The sequence below is a fragment of the Archocentrus centrarchus genome, chromosome 12 (genome assembly GCF_007364275.1).
Source record: "Archocentrus centrarchus isolate MPI-CPG fArcCen1 chromosome 12, fArcCen1, whole genome shotgun sequence".
Lineage (NCBI taxonomy): Eukaryota > Metazoa > Chordata > Actinopteri > Cichliformes > Cichlidae > Archocentrus > Archocentrus centrarchus.
In genome coordinates, this window is record NC_044357.1 from 13,629,730 (window position 1) to 13,647,163 (window position 17,434).

Sequence of the window (17,434 nt, forward strand, 5' to 3'; positions counted from 1 at the left end):
GGATAGAGGAAAAAAAATTGGACTTCATATCATTTGTTATTAAATAAATCTCTTCACAGGCACATGGTTGTGCCCGGGCGCGAGGGTCTGTTCACTACACTGTCCAACAACCTGTACATCATCAACCAACAGAAGAACAGACTGGACCAGCTGGTTAAGGAGCTCACTTCACTACGCCTCTACAGCAAAACAACCACTCCTGCTATAAACCCAAGTCCTGCAATAGCAACAACAGCTGGGTAAGGACTGGCTGGAGAATGTGGAAAAAATCAGGGATTTAAGAGGAGATTAGGAGTTTATGTGAATGGGGAGCCTGTGGGGGTAGTTTAGGGAAAGACTTTAAGTTAATTATGAGATACAATTTTTCATCTGCAGCAGTTTTTGAATGATTAAAAAGGATTTTATTCTGCTAAACATTGACGATAAAGACTGTATCCAAGCACTATCCCCCAGAGTGTATGGGTGGTTCACATGCTTCCATTTGCTCCTGTCAGATAAAAAATACCATGTGTCTGTTTTGTTAGTTTGGAAAGTGAGCTTGAGACTTTAAGGGATGCACTCTTGAAAACAAGGCTGGACCCTGCCCCTTCTAAGGCCAAATCTCCAGGTATCGATTTTTTTATCTATTATCTGCATACAAACAGCAAAGGATATTGTGTTTAATCTTTTCAGTGTGGTGTTCAGTATATTTCAGTATGTGTGATGTTTCTGCAGCAGTCAAGATATCACCAGTTAAGCAGTCCCAGCTGCGCAACTTTCTCTCAAAGGGACAGATGCCTCCTGTCCGCTCAACTGCACCAGGTACTAGAAATTTATGTTTACACGAAATCCCAATGCTGCTGCTGGTAGTGTTAAATGCAGCAGCACCTCACAAGCTAAATTTATTTATTTTTCTGTTTTTAGCCAACCTGTCTCGCTCAGCCTTCCTTTCACCTAAGTACTATGAGGATTTGGATGATGCGAGTTCAACATCTTCCCTGTCCCAGTCCCTGGAGCCTCACCCACCTCACTTGGAGCAGGAAGAAGAGGAGCTGCAGCCACGACTCCCTCCCATGTCTGCCATACCTCCAGCATTGTCCAACCCCCGCCACCCTACAGTTGTGAGGACCCCCTCTATCCAGCCGGGCTTTGGAGCCATCCAGTCCACCCCTTTATCTAAACTTCACTCAGGACAGGGTATGGGCTTTGGACTCAGTCCTATTGCCAGCCCCAGTAAGTAAATTATACTTATATAACTGTCTGTGTTCATCAAGAATTACTAGAATGCAGTTTTTGGCATAGTTTTTGACTTTCATAAATAATAAATTGCTTCCTTTTTTTAATATCTAATTTTGTCCAAAGTAAGAATGTAGCTTCTCCTGGATGAGGATTTTTTTTTTTAATAGATATTGATTACTGTATTAATATTCCAGTTCCAACAAATAAGATCAACCTCAGCGGGGCTGAGAGCACTGCTCTCGCAACAAAGACAGTCAAGCATGGAGCTCCCCCAACTGAGAGGACCGTACCTGTCACTATCTCTGCCCAACAGGCTGCAGCCACTGCGGCTCTACGCAGGCAGATGGCCACTCAGAAGTCGGGTAGGTAGAATGTGGAGCAATCAAATGTTATTTAATTATATTTACACAGTGGGGAAGATTTACAAATGTAATTTTAGCTAGCTTGGGCATATAGGTAGCTTTTAAATATCACATTGTTATGCCCTTAGTAATTCACCAGGGGGAGACAAAGACTTAGAGACCAAACAATGTGTAGCTGTCAGCTTTATGTCTCAGCTCATTACCCCATCATATTTGAGAGTAATTTGTTAAAATGTTTCCATGTAAACAAACCAGGCTTAAATTAACCTGGAGAAATTTAGTCTAATTACATCTGCCTGGTCTGTTCCCTTTTTTTTTTTTGTTTTTTCTTTTTGTACAGACACAATATGCACATTTCCAGCTGTGAATTGCTCTCATGTGCATTTATTTATATTCCAGCTGTCATCAATACTTCGTTGACAGAGTCCACCTTGAAGAATGTTCCTCAGGTGGTCAATGTTCAAGAATTTAAGGACAAAGGGCCTCCTGTGGCAGTTTCTTCCAACATCAGGTAAAACCTTAAATTTCCTTCAATGAGCAAAATTCTTTACCTACATTTATCACGTGACTCCACATGGGGGGGGCAGGTTCGAGCCTGCCCGGACTCCCCACCCCTACTTTCCATCCCCCATGCCATACTATCAAATAAAGGCTGAAAATGGCAATGATAAATCTTAAAAAAAAAAAAAAAAAAAAGATAAAAAACTAATATTTCTTAATAACATCACATTATGATAGCACAGGCCAGGTTTTCGTTGTCTGTAGAATGTGGGCGTGTAATTTTACTCTGAACAGTTTACATTTGCTCCATATGCAAATTCTCTCCTCTTCCTCTTCCCAGCTCCTTGGTGCCAGATCCAGCATCTCAGGTCTTTGCAACAGTTTCTTCCAACCAGGCCAAACGAGTGAGTGTTGTGTGTCCATTACCCATCGAGCTGTCATTTTGTCCTTTTGTGTATTTGTGTGTTGCTGTTTTATTGTTACTTGGGTAATATATTAATCCTCAAATTGAATGATCCTCATAAAATAAATCTCAAATGACTCACACATGAAATATTTGAAACCATAACAAATAAAAAATTTACCTTCATGTACATTTACTAATGTTGGCATATTGACTTTGTATAGTGTTTGACTTTTCCAAAGAGTTGTTCCATGATGCTGCCACAAACAAATGTCTTCATTATATATTCACACACTAAATAGTAAAAGTTAGGTATATTCATAGCATTATGTTTGTCTTCTCACAACTTTCAAGAACATTCAGCATGTGAGAATTCACAGTTTGCTGACAGTTTTTCCTGCAAAGACTATTATCAAGAAGGGTGAGAAATGTCCCACCTCCTTCCCATGTTGATGTTACAAATTGCAGTTGGGTGACAGGGGTGCCCCTCATAGAAATCCTGTTCTTGTACAGCCTCAAGTTCACACTAATAGACGAAAGCATACTGCTCTCTTGTCTATAGACACTTGTTTTGTTTCTCTGTATCGGCCCTAAGCTTATACCTTAGTGTGCTTGAGCTTTTACCTGTAGCGATTCTACATAATAATTTTTAATCAAAAATGCACCATAGTTTTTTTTTGTTCTTCTGTAAGGTATACAATAAAGCCATAATATTCATTTCCAAACATGTATTTAAAACTGTCTCTGCAGAATCCTGTCCAAGGTGTCCAAAAGATGCCTGCTGAAACTACAGCCACAACCGTCCCACAGGGCAGTTTTGTTTTTGGTGAGTACTGTTTATTTTTTGTGTGTGTGTGTAATTTGCTCTTTTATTTATTTCCCTGGTCTGTTCACACAATAGTAAAATAACATTAAAGAACATTACTCATGTTACCCTGTAAAATCTTGACATTTTAATTTGCTCAGGGCTTTATGTCATAACAATGTTTTTTGACTTAATACATTTTTTTTCCTTCAGGTCAGCCATCCAAAACGGATGTTTCTGTCACTCCTGCTAGCTCAGCAGAGCAAAGCACCAGCAAAGGTTTTTCCTTCACGTCAATGTGAGTTAACATATAGAAATGTAAGAATGTTTTTGATGGCCTGGCAGTATTTTATACACTATGTTTTTGATTATTTTCATCATAAAGGCATAGTATAATAAAAAAAAATAAATTAAATAAGTTTGGGGCAGCTCACAAAAGCCTTCCATCAGCTTAAAGCTATGCTTGACTGGATGGTAATAGCTCCTGGGGCAAAATCATGGATTGTGTACTGAAGGAGTTGTCTAATGTTACCCAAATCTAGCCAAATAGGAGAAGAAACAGTAGGTGGGGGGTTAGCAAGTATTTACAGCTCTATATTTCTATGATTGTCTGGTTAATCCAGCAATTTTCACACATAAATATGTCTTGTTACAAAAGGTAATGAGCATCTCACTGTTGCTGCATTTAAACTTAAATGGTGGTTTTTGCAGGTCCTCAGGCTTCAGTTTTACTTCAGTTACACCAGGAGCTGGAATGTCACAAGGTAAAAATGATACAGCAGCTCGTTAGATCAGATGTAGGAGCTGTGGGATTTCACGTGTGTTAATTCTGTTTTTCTTTCTCATGTTTCTCCAGTGAAAGATGCAAGTAAATTTTCCTTTGGAAATGGTAAGATGATGTTTGGCCAGAGTGGAGAAGAGCCATTCTCCTTTACCTCAAAGTCCAGCTCCCCTGGTCTTGGAACCGGGTCTCCTACTTTGGCTCCAAACATATCAGGTGAAGGTGCTAAACCCACTTCAACCACAGCTGCTCTGAGAATAGAGCCACAGCCCCCAAAAACAGTTGGTGGAGAGACTCTGGGCATTTTTTCAGGACTACGTGTGGGCCAAGGAGAAGAAGCTAAAGATTCCTCCGCCAAACCTGCTGCTGTTGCTGCTGCTGCTGCTGCTGCATTTACCTTTGGGGATGCTGGACTTGGCAAGGGTAAGGGAGCAACGCAGTTTAGCTGCGGAGCAGGTCTCCCAAAATCTGGAGAAGATTCTGCAGCAGCAGACTTGTCCAAGAGTCCACCGTCAGGCAGTCTGTTTAAGCCTCCCGAATCAAACGCCAAGCCAGCCTTCTCTGTTCCACAGTCCACTTCATCTGCCTCAGCTTTCCCTACATCTTTTAGTAGTCTTCTTGCAGCCACTCCAGAGACACCGGAAGAACCAAAAGCTGTCCCTCAATCTTCAGAACCTACTTCGCCCCCTGAAAAAGAACCTACCACCACAGAACCTGATGTAGAGAGCATCAGTCGTCCTGTAATATCTGAGCCTGCTGCAGCCACCACAGCAACCACACAACCCCCCACAGCATCAACGCCTGCACCTGCTTTGGTTACAACTGCCCGTACTCAAGACCCTCCCTCCACTGTCACCGCTCCAAATGAAGCAGCTCCTCCAGTACCAGTCAGTGCTCCGTCCACAGCAGAAGCCACCCCAGAGCCTTCTACCACTGCTTCTGTACCCACTTCAACTGATGCCACTGCAGCACCTGTATCCCAGGCAGCTCTAGCAGCATTCCAGATCCCCAGTTCTGACAAGCCAGGTTCCATTTTTACTCAGCCTGCTCCTGCAACAACAGACAGTAGTTCTCTTGGAGTCACACCAGTTATCAACACAGCTGTTCCAGCTGCAACCACTCAAACCCCTACCATTGTTAATAGTGGAACGGTGACTGCTGCAAATACCGTATTTGGGCAACCTGCTGCACCTCCAGCTTCTTCAGCCCCTGCATCAACAGGATTCAGCTCAACTGGGTTTGGTGCAGCAACTGGTTTTGGCAAATCTGTATTTGGCCAGGTTAGTGGCTTCGGGCAGCCTGCAGGCAACACTGGAACATCGAGTGGATTTAGTTTTGGCCAGTCTGCATTTGGAGCAAGTTCTAGTAGTGCGACTACTGTTGGAGGTCTTTTCGGTGCTCCTACGGCTACTAATGCAAGTTCTTTCTCCTTTGGAACGAGCAGCGCCAACACAGTCAGTAGCACTGGCACAGGGCTGTTTGGACAAAGCACAGGCCCGGCATTTGGCCAGAGCTCTGGCTTTGGGCAAGGATCTGTGTTTGGGAGTAACACAACCACGTCCTCCTCGTCAGGATTCAGCTTCGGACAACCATCAGGTGAGTGCGCACCAGTGATGACTATAAAATATGTCTGGCATCACCAGCCAAATGCATTGATCTAATCATGTCTGTCTTGATTGGATTTTGTCTTTTGTTCTTAAACAGCTTTTGGCTGCTCTCCTGCCACCTCTGTGTTTGGCCAACAGTCTAACAGTGGCAGTGTATTTGGACAGGTATCACCCGCCCCTTTTCTGATACACCAATTTATCATAGAATTCAAGAAATTTCTCATTCTTCTAGACAAATTGTGGAATTAATGTTTATCTCCCAGCAGCAGCCGTCATCTGTTGGGGGTCTCTTTGGTTCAAGTTCAGCCAATACAGCAGTCTCATCTGGTGGTGGAGGATTCTTCAGTGGCTTGGGAGGGAAGCCAAGCGAGGATGCTGCAAACAAGAACCCGTTCGGCACCACTTCCTCCACTGGAGGGTTCGGACAGTCTAATCAGACCGGTAGGCTAACTTAGTTCTATGAAAATGTTTTCTGAACCTGTGGCAAGATGGAATAAAACCGCAGACTGATTAGTAAAGTCTGTGTCTGAATGCTGGCTACTGATTTATCTCAGATTCAGAAATATTTTCATTTTCATTCAAGACTTGTCATGTTTACATGGTGTTGAGCCAGTTACAACTCTACTTTACCCTAGAACAAGCCAAATACAACCAGACCACTTTATAATTGTTCAGTTAGATTTGCCTCCCTATCTGTTTTCTAGGTACCAACAGTCTCTTTGGTAATAGTGGTGCCAAGAACTTCAGTTTTGGACAGTCCGCCTTTGGGGAGCAGAAACCTGCTGGGACCTTCACCACTGGTGGAGGGAGTGTCGCATCCCAGGGCTTTGGCTCATTCTCTACACCATCAAAAACAAGTAAAGTTTAATTGTATTTTTAATATCGGTGCATTTGTACTTCACTCCTTACTTTTTAGTCTTGATATACGTTCACAAATTCTGAAAGCTGTGCCTAGCTAGGTGCACGTCACAGTTAACTTTTTATAAGAATTCTACTGTTGACATTTTAAAACCAGACTTATTTCTGTGTGCTGTTCCCCCTTCTTGGGAAAGAGGTTAATTTTTTTTTTTTTTTAATTAAAACTCAGTCAGTGACCAAACAATTGTAAATGTTTGTGTTATGTTAATTAAAAAAATGTTTAATACACATGAACACAGGACATGAAAGCAGAGTTTGAAAGTGCAAAGATTTAATTTTGCATTTACAAAAATATATATATGTCAACTTTAAGCCGTATTTAGGATACATACAAATATATATAAATACAAATCACCTGTTCAGAAAGCCTAGATATGTTTTTACTAGGGCTGGGACTTTAACGCGTTAATTTCGATTAATTAATTATGGGGAAATTAACGCGTTAAAAATTTAACGCATTTTAATCGCACTTTGCACCGTGGAACGTTTCTCAGTGCACGAGTTCCCGGCATACAGATTATATCGACGCACAATGTCCAAATTAGGGGCCGCATCCTGCGAAGGACCCGGTCCACGTCTTTCGCAGCCCACGAACACCACAAAGGCCGGAAGTGAGCGGCTAGCCTTCATATCAGCTGCCATCACCTCTGCGTAGCTCATGTCGCCTAGCAACCGTGAGTGCGAAGCACAGCTGTGTAAGAGCAGCTGGTTAAATGGAGAACGAACTTTTTCTCCTTTTTGTGGTTTAATTTTAATTCTTTATTCAAAATAAGCTGTTAAAACAAGCATAACACATTTCAACATCAAGGAATACAGCTGAGAGAATGATTAATTTCCAACTATAACAAGTGAGACATTAATGTTGAATAAAACTACCCAGTTATGATGCTTAACTTTAATTTCAGATGTTTGCTTATCACAGGAGCACTTCCACCCTTCATTGGTCTGTGTAACAGACTGGTGGGAAAATAAACAACATTTTGAAGTTTAAGCTTATGTCTATTGATTCATTCATCAACTAAACTTAAATTAATATTTCTCATGTCAAATATTGAAATGCGATTAAAATGCGATTAATTTCGATTAATTAATTACAAAGCTTGTAATTAATTCGATTAATTTTTTTAATCGAGTCCCACCCCTAGTTTTTACACATTATTTTCATCTCCTCACACTCATTGTCTGTATGTTTTCTTGTGTTATTAGTGTAAATAAGTAAAGAACCAGATAAATGTTATGACATGATGCAGTTTTTTCTGTCTAGGTGATATCTGTCTACTTATTAAGGTAGGCTAAATCATTCAGTGCTCGTTGTTAAGTTCAAGTGTAATTTGGTGCTCTCCGGCTGGTGGGTGTATTTATACATACATACAAGTGTAAAAGGAAAGACTTCGTGACACCTACTATATACTATACAATGTATAGTATATAGTAGGTGTATACTGTACAATGTATCATTTGGAGATAATGCTGCTAACAAAAAGACTGAAGGTGGTAAATTTTTGTTGAGAGTGACCAGGAGGGACAGGATTAGAAATGAGTACATTTCTCAGGTTGAGCAGGTTGTTGGCAAGGTTGAGATGGTTTGGACATGTGCAAAGGAGGGATAGTGGGTATATTGGACAAAGGAGGTTGAATTTGGAGCTGCCAGGCAGGAGGAAAAGAGGAAGGCCACAGAGAAGACTGATTGATGTAGTGAAGGAAGACATGCAGAGGGTTGATGTGTGACAGAGGATGCTAAAGGAAGCAGCTGAAAGAAGACATGTCTACATTAGCTATGTGTGCAACTAATCAACTAGTTGTTTAAATGTTGATGTTCTTATTAGTTGCACCAGAAAAACAAGTGGTTAAACTCAGGACGCCTGTTTTATTATGTAGGACAGCGGCTGCCTGTTGATTCAAAGCAGCAGCCCCGACTAACGGCTGCGTCTTTCTTTTTCTGTGATAGGAACTTGTAAACAAGTGAGGTGGAAACTATGCAGACAGAAGTGTGAACCAGTGCATCTCTGCAACTTTGATGTAGAAAATGAGTTGTCGTATGTGAGCTGTGTCAAAGGCAGCAGCCATATAACCACTCAGCTGAAGAGATGCGTAACCACATAGAGCACAAGCATATGGACGAGAAAAAAAGGCTACTGATTCTAGTACTGCAAACGTTAGTCACACTCAGCAAACTACTGTGACAATGTGTGTGCAACAGTATACACACTCCAAAGTGTGTGTGTGTGTGTGTGTGTGTTTTTTGGGGGGAAGGGGGGGGGGGCACCCGTTAGTTCTTTTGCATTTCTTTCCAGGCTCCAGCGTAAGGACTCTGGTTTATTGATGTGAGGTTCAGTGATAATAGGATGACTGTGATAGAAACAATTATAATCCCATTTTACTTGGCAGCCAACTCTTGACATTGCTCTCACCTTTATCATTTGAGCTGCAGCTCTTATCTCCTCACCCCTGAAGACAGAATAGACTGTGAGGTTGTCATAAGCTTCATTGTTGCCTGCAGAATATTACTGATACAGTCCTAGACTTCACCCTTGACAAGCCACAGTGCAAGACCCAGGGCTTTCAAATTATTCCGGCGCCAGGCATATTTTCCACCTATTCCACCACTCTGCGCCGTCTTTTTAATTTTCCTAAAAAAAAAATTTTTGTGCCGTCCGCCGTCTCGATTTCCAGTGCCATGTGGACGCACATCGCAATATTTACATTCTTTCAATCTGAACCATTTGATTGGTTCACGACTGCCATGTGACTATTCATATCGTCTGCTGCCGTCATGGCTTTGGTCTCGGTCATAAGGTGCCTGCTACTTTGGCATGCCCCTCTTGCTACTCCAAAACAATTTGAAAGCCCTGAAGACCCCAAAGATGTAGATGCAGACTCACAAGATAAACAAACACAGATATGTTGAGGAAGCCGGAGCACTTGACCTTAGTTACATGCAGACCAGTCATGGTTAAATTCATAGATATCCCCAGAGGTCCATTGTAAGCCAGGAGGAAATCCTGGCTACATCACATTGTGGTTTGTCATTGCTGATTTGCTTTGGCGTGCTTCAATAAGAGTTGTAGTTTATCTGAAAACATCATGTAAATTTAATAATGGAGAACTGATATGCAGATACTTTGCTACTCATGGTCATGAGTAGTTGCAGTAGTAGGAGCCATTCAAGCTGTACTTCAGCTCCTCTGGGATATTGGTACCACTCAGCACACTAATTCTCCATCACTGGCCATGCAGGGGGAATGTAATCTTGTTACATTAGCTCAATCAATTATTTACTGGGGCATGCTGCTAGCCAGGCTGTAATTTCAGTACACTCTTTCTCCACCTGCCAATCGGAGGCTTTGAGTTGGTGTGAAGTACTCATCCTGCCACAGTTTACTGCTTCAGAGGCTCTACGCAACAATATTGAAACTGCAAATACTGAAATGCAGTCGGGGAACATGTCAATTTTTATTCAAAACACAGTTAAAATGCTTTTATTTGTTTCTTTGCTTGTGCGAAGTGCCATCCCTAAATTGGAGTCCAGGCAGGACTCTACAGTAAGCTTTTCTAGTTACTGTAGAAATGTTTCTCAAGGAAGAAACATCTACATGGATGAAGTATCTGATGCAAGTAATCCAGTTCTCACATGGTTTTATAAAAGCTACAGAAACTGCTTCATGACTCAACTCTTATCTTTTCTTTAGAAAGAATGCTAGATACCAAGTAACTATGTATTCACTGTGTTATCGTCTTATTTCTTTTCTACAGGTGGTTTTGGCAGTGCTCCAGTGTTTGGGAGTCCTCCATCTTTTGGTGGTTCCCCAGCATTTGGTGGTGGAGCATCATTTGGCTCAAGCCCTTCATTCAGTAACCCCATGGGTTCCTCGGCTGGCAAAGTGTTCGGAGAGGGGACGGCAGCTTCCAACATGGGAGGATTTGGGTAAGGAACGTTAAACGATCTATGAAAGGTTTGATATGAAAAAGAAAAATCTGTAATGAAATAGTTAATGCTGGCTTTAGAGCAACCTAAAGGTTCAGCCAGTTAAATTTATAGATCTTTCTTCTTGCTTTCTTTTTTTTTTTTTCTTTCATATAAAACCATTGAGGCTGAACTGAGAGTTGAGCTGTTAAAAACACTGGAAGCCAACACTGATTCTCTGACATTCAAGATGTAAAGCTGCAAATATTTTCTGTGGCACAAACTCCAATTGACTAAGTAGTGTGACAAAGAAGTGTAAACTTTTTTTTTTTTTTTGTCACAGCATTGTTGCAGACAGTGAGTATTTGAAAATGTCAGTGTCACAGGCTATTATTGTAATAAAAGGTGCCTTTCAGTGTGCAGCAGCTTTTTTGGAACTGCTGTGTGCTCAGAACCATAAGACAACCCGACTGAAAGAAGCATTTGCAGACACTATTAAAAACTCCATTAACATTTACGTGAAGAAATGAAATAAACAATTTATATTGGTCTATAGAGTTAAATGAAGCAAATTCAGGAAGTGAGGTTTATTTTATTACTGTTAAATACACACTTTGTATCTAATCTAATTCCAGCAGCTCTCTGACTTCAGGCAGGATTTCTTGATTTATTTTTTAAATTCTTTTTTAAATCCACCCCTCATCATTCATACACAAATTATTTTTTATTAACTTCTGGTGTGTTCACTATGTGCATGAGTTTTGGTACCAGCAACTGTGGTTGTTGTCGCAAAACAAATGGAGGTCTATGCTGGACTAGATTATTCCCTCCAGATAATCTCAATCTGGGGTCATGGTGCCTGCAGATTAAACTGACATGCTCTCGTTATCTCTCTCGTTCTCTGTTTTGCTTATTCTCTTTTCTCTCCCATGGGAGGATTAATGTTTAAATCCCAGCCTTTCAGTCCTCATATGCAAAAAAAAACAAAAAACAAAAAAAACCCACATGCACTTGAATCTTCTGTTTTGTTTGCATGTTAAACTGGAGCTGAACAATGAAAACATCCTGGGCAACAAAACTTTATTTGTCCGTATTTCCACTGCTCAAAAAAATTAAAGGAATACTTTTTAATCAAAGTATAGCATCAGGTAAGTTAACCCTTTATAACTTCAAAAGTGCATGGGCTTTCTGCAACAGCGCAAATGATACTACCGTAATAACCCTATGATGGCTGGGGGCGCAACATCTCAGCTTTCAGAAACCATTTGGATTTTTCCAAGGAGACGAATTGTCCTGGAATTACGGTAATGCAAAATGTGCTTGCCCAATGTGTCGGCAACAACAATAAGATGGGCATTGAAGGCGGTTTAGGGCGTGTCTCCCTTGACAGCTGGCTATTAAAGGGTTAAACTTCTGGGTTATTGGTCTGGTCAGTTAAGTAGCAGAGGGGGTTGTTAATCAGTTTCAGCTGCTTTGGTGTTAATGAAATTAATAACAGGTGCACTAGAGGGACAATAATGAGGCAACTCCCAAAACAGGAATGTTTTTTTTCCCCCCCTCATACTTTCTGAATGTTTTTGCACTAGTTTTGCATTTGGCTAGGGTCACTGTCACTACTGGTAGCATGAGGCAATACCAGGACCCTACAGAGGTTGCACAGGTAGTCCAACTCCTCCAGGATGGCACGTCAATACATGCCGTTATCAGAAGGTTTGCTGTATCTCCCAGCAGAGTCTCAAGAGCAAAGAGGAGATTTCAAGAAACAGGCAGTTACTCTAGGAGAGCTGGACAGGGTTGTAGAAAGTGTTTATCCCAACAGCAGGATTGGTATCTGTTCCTTTATGCAAAGAGTAACAGGATAAGTCCTGGCAGAGTCCTACATAATGACCTTCAGCAGGCCAAACAATCAGAAACAGACTTCATGAGGGTGGCGTGAAGGCCCGATGTCCTTCACTGAGCCCTGTACTCACTGACTGGCACCATATAGCCCGATTAGCACTTGCCATAGATTACCAGAATTGGCAGGTCCACCACTGCCCCCTGTGCTTTTCACAGATGAGACCAGGATCACCCTGAGCACAGATGTGAAAGGGTCTGGAGAAGCTGTGGAGAACGTTATGCTGCCTGTAACACTGTTCAACATGACCGTTTTGGTGGTGAGTGAGTGATGGTCTGGTGAGGCATATCCATGGAGGGACTCCCAGACCTCTACAGGCTAGGCAGCGGCACCTTCCCTTCCATTAAGTATCAGGATAAAATCTTTGGGCCCATTGTCAGAACCTCACGCTGGTGCAGTGGGTTCTGGGTTTCTCCTGGTGCACGACAATGCCCGACCTCATGTGGCAAGAGTATGCAGGCAGTTCCTAGAGGATGAAGGATTGATACTATTAATTGGCCCCCACATTCAGCTGACCTAATTCTAACAGAACACCTTTGGGACGTTTCGCTCCATCGCCAGGTTGCACCTGAGACTGCCGAGGAGCTCAGTGATGCCCTGGTTCAGATCTGGGAGGAGATTCCCCAGGACACCATCTGTCATCTCATTAGGACCGTGCCCTGACATTGTCAGGCATGCATATGAGCATGTGGTGACCATACAAACTACTGAGTACCATTTTTGAATTACTGCAATGAAATTTCGGCACAATGAACCAGCATGCTGCATAATTTTTTTCACTTTTTCACTTTTCAGAGTGTCTTTGAATTCAGCCCTCTGTAGGTTGATAATTTTCATTTCCATCAAACAATGTGACAACCTTTCATTCCTAACACATTACCCCATCCATATCAGCGTAGATATCCAGTTGTTCCTTTAATTTTTTTTTTGAGCAGTGTATGTAGCTATGAGGTTATGACTTTCAGCCCCATGACTTAACGTGTCAATCATTTACTCTCACCAACCCCACTGCAGTGTGTCTGTTTGTTTTTTCACTTGTAACTTTTAGTTTTACAGTATCACAACCTCAGCACCTGCTCCTGTTTTCAGGTTTGCCTCACCTCCCAGTGCGCCGTCCTTTGGCACTCTAGCCAATCAGAGCGCACCATCATTCGGGAGCCTGGCCCAGCAAGGACCTGGGTTTGGAAGTCAGCCAAACAGCTTCTCGGGCTTTGGACAACCGCCACAGGCAGGAGGTGAGACTACCACTTTAACTGCATTTTTTTTTTTTTTTTCCTTTCTCGTCATCTCCAATAGCCCTCTTGTCTGCTAGCATTTAGTTAAATGGCGCAATCAGTGACTTGAGACTGCTGTTTTTCCAATATCTTTACAATTTTTGCCATTACACTGTGTTTATCCCATGTCTCTGTACTTAACTTTCTTTAAAACCTTAAATGGAGGGCAACATTGTTGTACAGTAGAATGTTCCTGATTGCTACCAAACAGGTGCTTTGTTGCAGTGATTACACTTTGAGGTTGGACAAGATGAAGGATCACAAAAAAAAGTCAATTTCCTCATTTGGCAACACAAGTTTGAACAAAACATATCCAAGGAGTATTTCCCTCTCAAACATCATCAAGTCAACTTGATCGAATTTTATCATCACATCCATACTGCAGATAAACAGCCATCTGTTTTTAAAAAAAAAAAACAAAAGTCTGGAGACAGGTATCACCCAGATAAAGGATAAATGGATGGATGAACACTTTTTGGGATGTTTCAGGAGCTACTGAGACAGAAATGGTTTCACTGTAAAGCACTGAATGGCGAACCCCCCCATCCACACTTCTGTAAACTTTCACTGCATTACAGCAGTTACTGTTTTGTTTGCAGGGATGATTGGCATGCATGCCTCTGAGTTTTCATGCATGCATGACCCAAATTAGTTGGAGTGCTGTCTTCCTTCCACTTATGTCTGATTTTTTTTTTTTTTTCCTCTCCTTTTTCATTCTTCTGCTTGTTTTTTTCCCCCTTAAGCTTTCATGGCTGTGTGAGTGCTTACACAATATGCATACTGTACGTAGGACTGTCCAGTACCCGAGCCCCCCACAGATAGGCACACAGATCTGTTTGTGACTATGACTCATGCTCTGAAATGAGACTCCCATTAGAGTTGTTTGCTCACTTGCAGTAACAAGATTTTTATTATAACAATTACCAAATTAATAATTTTATTATCATTTTTAAAATATTTTTAGGATTCTCTGGAAGCACCTTTGGGTCTGCAAACCAGTAAGTGCGGTTGCTACATCTAATTTTAATTAGTGTGTGTGTGCGTGCGTGTGTATGAACTGATGAGTAGACAGACCCAGATTTCTCTGTTCCTCCCTGGCAGCAGTGCATTGTGCCTGTGGTGTTTGAACTCTGCTGAAGCTTCCATCTTCCACTGCAGTGCTCCCTATAGAACCTTTCAGATTTAATGCTACCTCATCCAACCTCCTTTTTTTTTTTTTTTTTTTTTCTCTTTTCCATCTTTTTTCCCTTTTTATTCATCACAGTTGCTCATATTTGCTATTATTTCACTGCATTATCATACATTGAATGTTGACTGCAATTAAAAAGATAATATTGTTTTAAATTATTTTTAGAAGATAATCCAATAACTGTGTGATGCTGCACTTGCTAAATGTATAGACATGAAATGAATGTAGGTGCAGCTTTTCATTCTCAGCTCCTGTGAGAAGCTGGTGCTCCCTACTTGGGCGTGCATGGTTTAAATGTTTGAGAAATGCATTCTTACTAATTAAACCTGAGTGATTAGTTTTGTTTTGTTTTTTATTCTCCTCCTACTGCATCTCCTCTTCTGTCTTGTCATCCTCCTGTTTCACTTTCTACCTTTTTTATACTGCTTCTCGCTTCATTTTCTATGTGTCACATGGCAGGCAGTGTTTCCCCGGGGTGTGTTCCAGTGGAATGCACTCTGAAGTGTGCAGGAGTGTGTGAAGACAAGGCTTAGCTTATTGGATGCATTCACATGCTGTTAATAATCCTTCTCTTTCAATCTTTTTTGCTTTTCTCTTGTGTCTGCCTTCAAAATTGCATGCGCATTATGTTCTTCTGTACAGACAGGATTGCAGCCACATCAAAACTACTGTTATTTTTTTTTTTTTTTCTTCAAATCTCTCATGCAAGCTTTAAAACTTATGATTTTAATAATAAAAAAGAAAAATCCTGCCACAATCACACTGGGGGACAAAGACACTGAATTAAAATGAAATCCCTTGATGACTATCTAAGAATTGTTTGTAGAAACATGGAATTGTGTTCAGAGATTTAAAAAAAAAAAGGAATATACGCTTATTTATATAAAAATATATACTTATTATTATTACTCTTTGCTACAAAACCTGAACATCTCTACTGAGAACCCTAGAAGAAAAAGTCCCCTCGACTATAAAACAATGCATATCTGTCCAACTCTCTCCAATGTGAAAACCACTCATCATGTACACTTGTCATCACTTCCAAAACGAAAAGCAAATGCAGCACTACAAAATCAGACGCTTTTACTGAATTCACTGCATTTTCCATTTGATGTATTCTACAAGATGCCTGAAAAATGCTGGGGAAAGCAATTAGGACAACATTATGTCAAATCTATAAGAACACTGGGTGGGTGGTGGGTGGTGGGTGGTGGGTGGACAGAGTGTCTTGGTTTTGATTTGCTCGTTAGAGGTAATTTTAATGGGCCTGCTCCTGACTTTTTAAACATTCAAAATGCTGTCTCAGTAATGCGTCTCCCCTTTCTCTGTGATTTCTTTTTACAGATCAAGTTCTCAGACATTTTCTGGTTGGAGAAGCTAGTTTTATTAAACCTCGGTGAGCTACTGTAGATGCCACTGCGACATTTCTTCCTGCGCTTGAAGCTCTCTGTGCCATACAGTGGGAGAAGAGAGAGACTGCATTGCTTTGGGGTTAGCTGCTCGTATAGCAGACATATATTCATTACTACTATTTTGTGTGATCTTAATGCTTTTTTTGGACACTGTTAAATCAAGTTTTGACATTTTTGACATACAAGTAAAGAGTGAACACAATGTAGTTCCGTTTTTTTCATTATGCATACATCAGGGGGTTATCTTGCCTTACAAGTACATTATTTGCACTTTGAAAACATGATGACTTGACTAAAAAAAAATACTTTAATGCTTTTAAGGTTTTCACTCTTTAACTTTGTAAAGCTGGTTAAACTAAGTAAAACAACATTCAGCCAACTTTTATGTTGATGCCAATGCAGACTTCAAGAGATACATGTGAAAAATGCAAAACTTGAAGGTGTATATTAATGAAAGATAAAGGAATTTTAAATTTGAGTCATAGAAATAAGAAATGTTTGTTTTTCCCCCAGTAAATTCATCCCCTGGATGTGTATTTTTACATGGAAAACTAAGAATAAACCAAATTTCTCAAATTATTTGTCTCTATTTAATGTGAACTCTTGCAATAATTTCTCTCATACCATTTTCACACAAAAACAATTATAGCTGCCTGGTTAGAAATTCTGAAAAAAAATAAAATGAAATCTTTGAATTCACGTGTTTTTAGGGCCATTGTCACAGGTGTGTAAAATTAAGCGCCTAGTCATGCAGTCTGCCTTTACAAACACTTAGGAAAGAATGGGTGGTTCTAAAGAGCGTGGTACTTTAATAGGATGCCACCCTTGTAGTCAGTTTGTGAAACTTGATCTCTCCTAGATATTCTGCAATCAACTTCAAGTGGTATTAATGCAAACTGCATTCCAAAGCTCCTCTGGCATCATCATCAGCACAAAAACTGTGCACCAGGAGCTTTATGGCTGAGCAGCTCCTGTAGGTGTAATGTGCAGGTGGCCCTGTACTTTTGTCCATAAATTATAATATATGTAAATGTATTTCATGCTTAGAGAAACTTTCCACTTTCATGCCATAAATATGAAAGCAGTCTTTAGTTAAGCAACAATCACTGGTCAGTGAGGTTCACCGAAGTAGACTGACCAAAAACATTTGTGAGAGAACAAAA

The 17,434-nt window shown here is 40.8% G+C and overlaps 1 protein-coding gene across 4 annotated transcripts in view; it reads left to right on the forward strand.

Moving 5' to 3' along the window:
- The window catches only part of nup214 (nucleoporin 214), a 33,042-nt gene extending 16,214 nt beyond the window's left edge, over positions 1-16,828 (forward strand). The window contains exons 19-36 of one of the 4 annotated variants that reach the window (XM_030742537.1): positions 60-239; positions 525-607; positions 715-801; positions 904-1,212; positions 1,413-1,580; positions 1,980-2,091; positions 2,422-2,485; positions 3,235-3,310; positions 3,503-3,587; positions 4,001-4,053; positions 4,146-5,666; positions 5,775-5,842; positions 5,941-6,118; positions 6,382-6,534; positions 10,349-10,520; positions 13,486-13,631; positions 14,635-14,668; positions 16,204-16,828. In XM_030742537.1, the coding sequence (XP_030598397.1) occupies positions 60-239; positions 525-607; positions 715-801; positions 904-1,212; positions 1,413-1,580; positions 1,980-2,091; positions 2,422-2,485; positions 3,235-3,310; positions 3,503-3,587; positions 4,001-4,053; positions 4,146-5,666; positions 5,775-5,842; positions 5,941-6,118; positions 6,382-6,534; positions 10,349-10,520; positions 13,486-13,631; positions 14,635-14,668; positions 16,204-16,240 (3,526 nt within the window). In that variant the 3' untranslated portion in view covers positions 16,241-16,828. The remainder of the gene's footprint in view (positions 1-59; positions 240-524; positions 608-714; positions 802-903; positions 1,213-1,412; positions 1,581-1,979; positions 2,092-2,421; positions 2,486-3,234; positions 3,311-3,502; positions 3,588-4,000; positions 4,054-4,145; positions 5,667-5,774; positions 5,843-5,940; positions 6,119-6,381; positions 6,535-10,348; positions 10,521-13,485; positions 13,632-14,634; positions 14,669-16,203) is intronic. The other 3 variants (XM_030742538.1, XM_030742539.1, XM_030742540.1) reach the window with 3 other exon arrangements.
- The last annotated feature ends 606 nt before the right edge of the window (positions 16,829-17,434 follow it).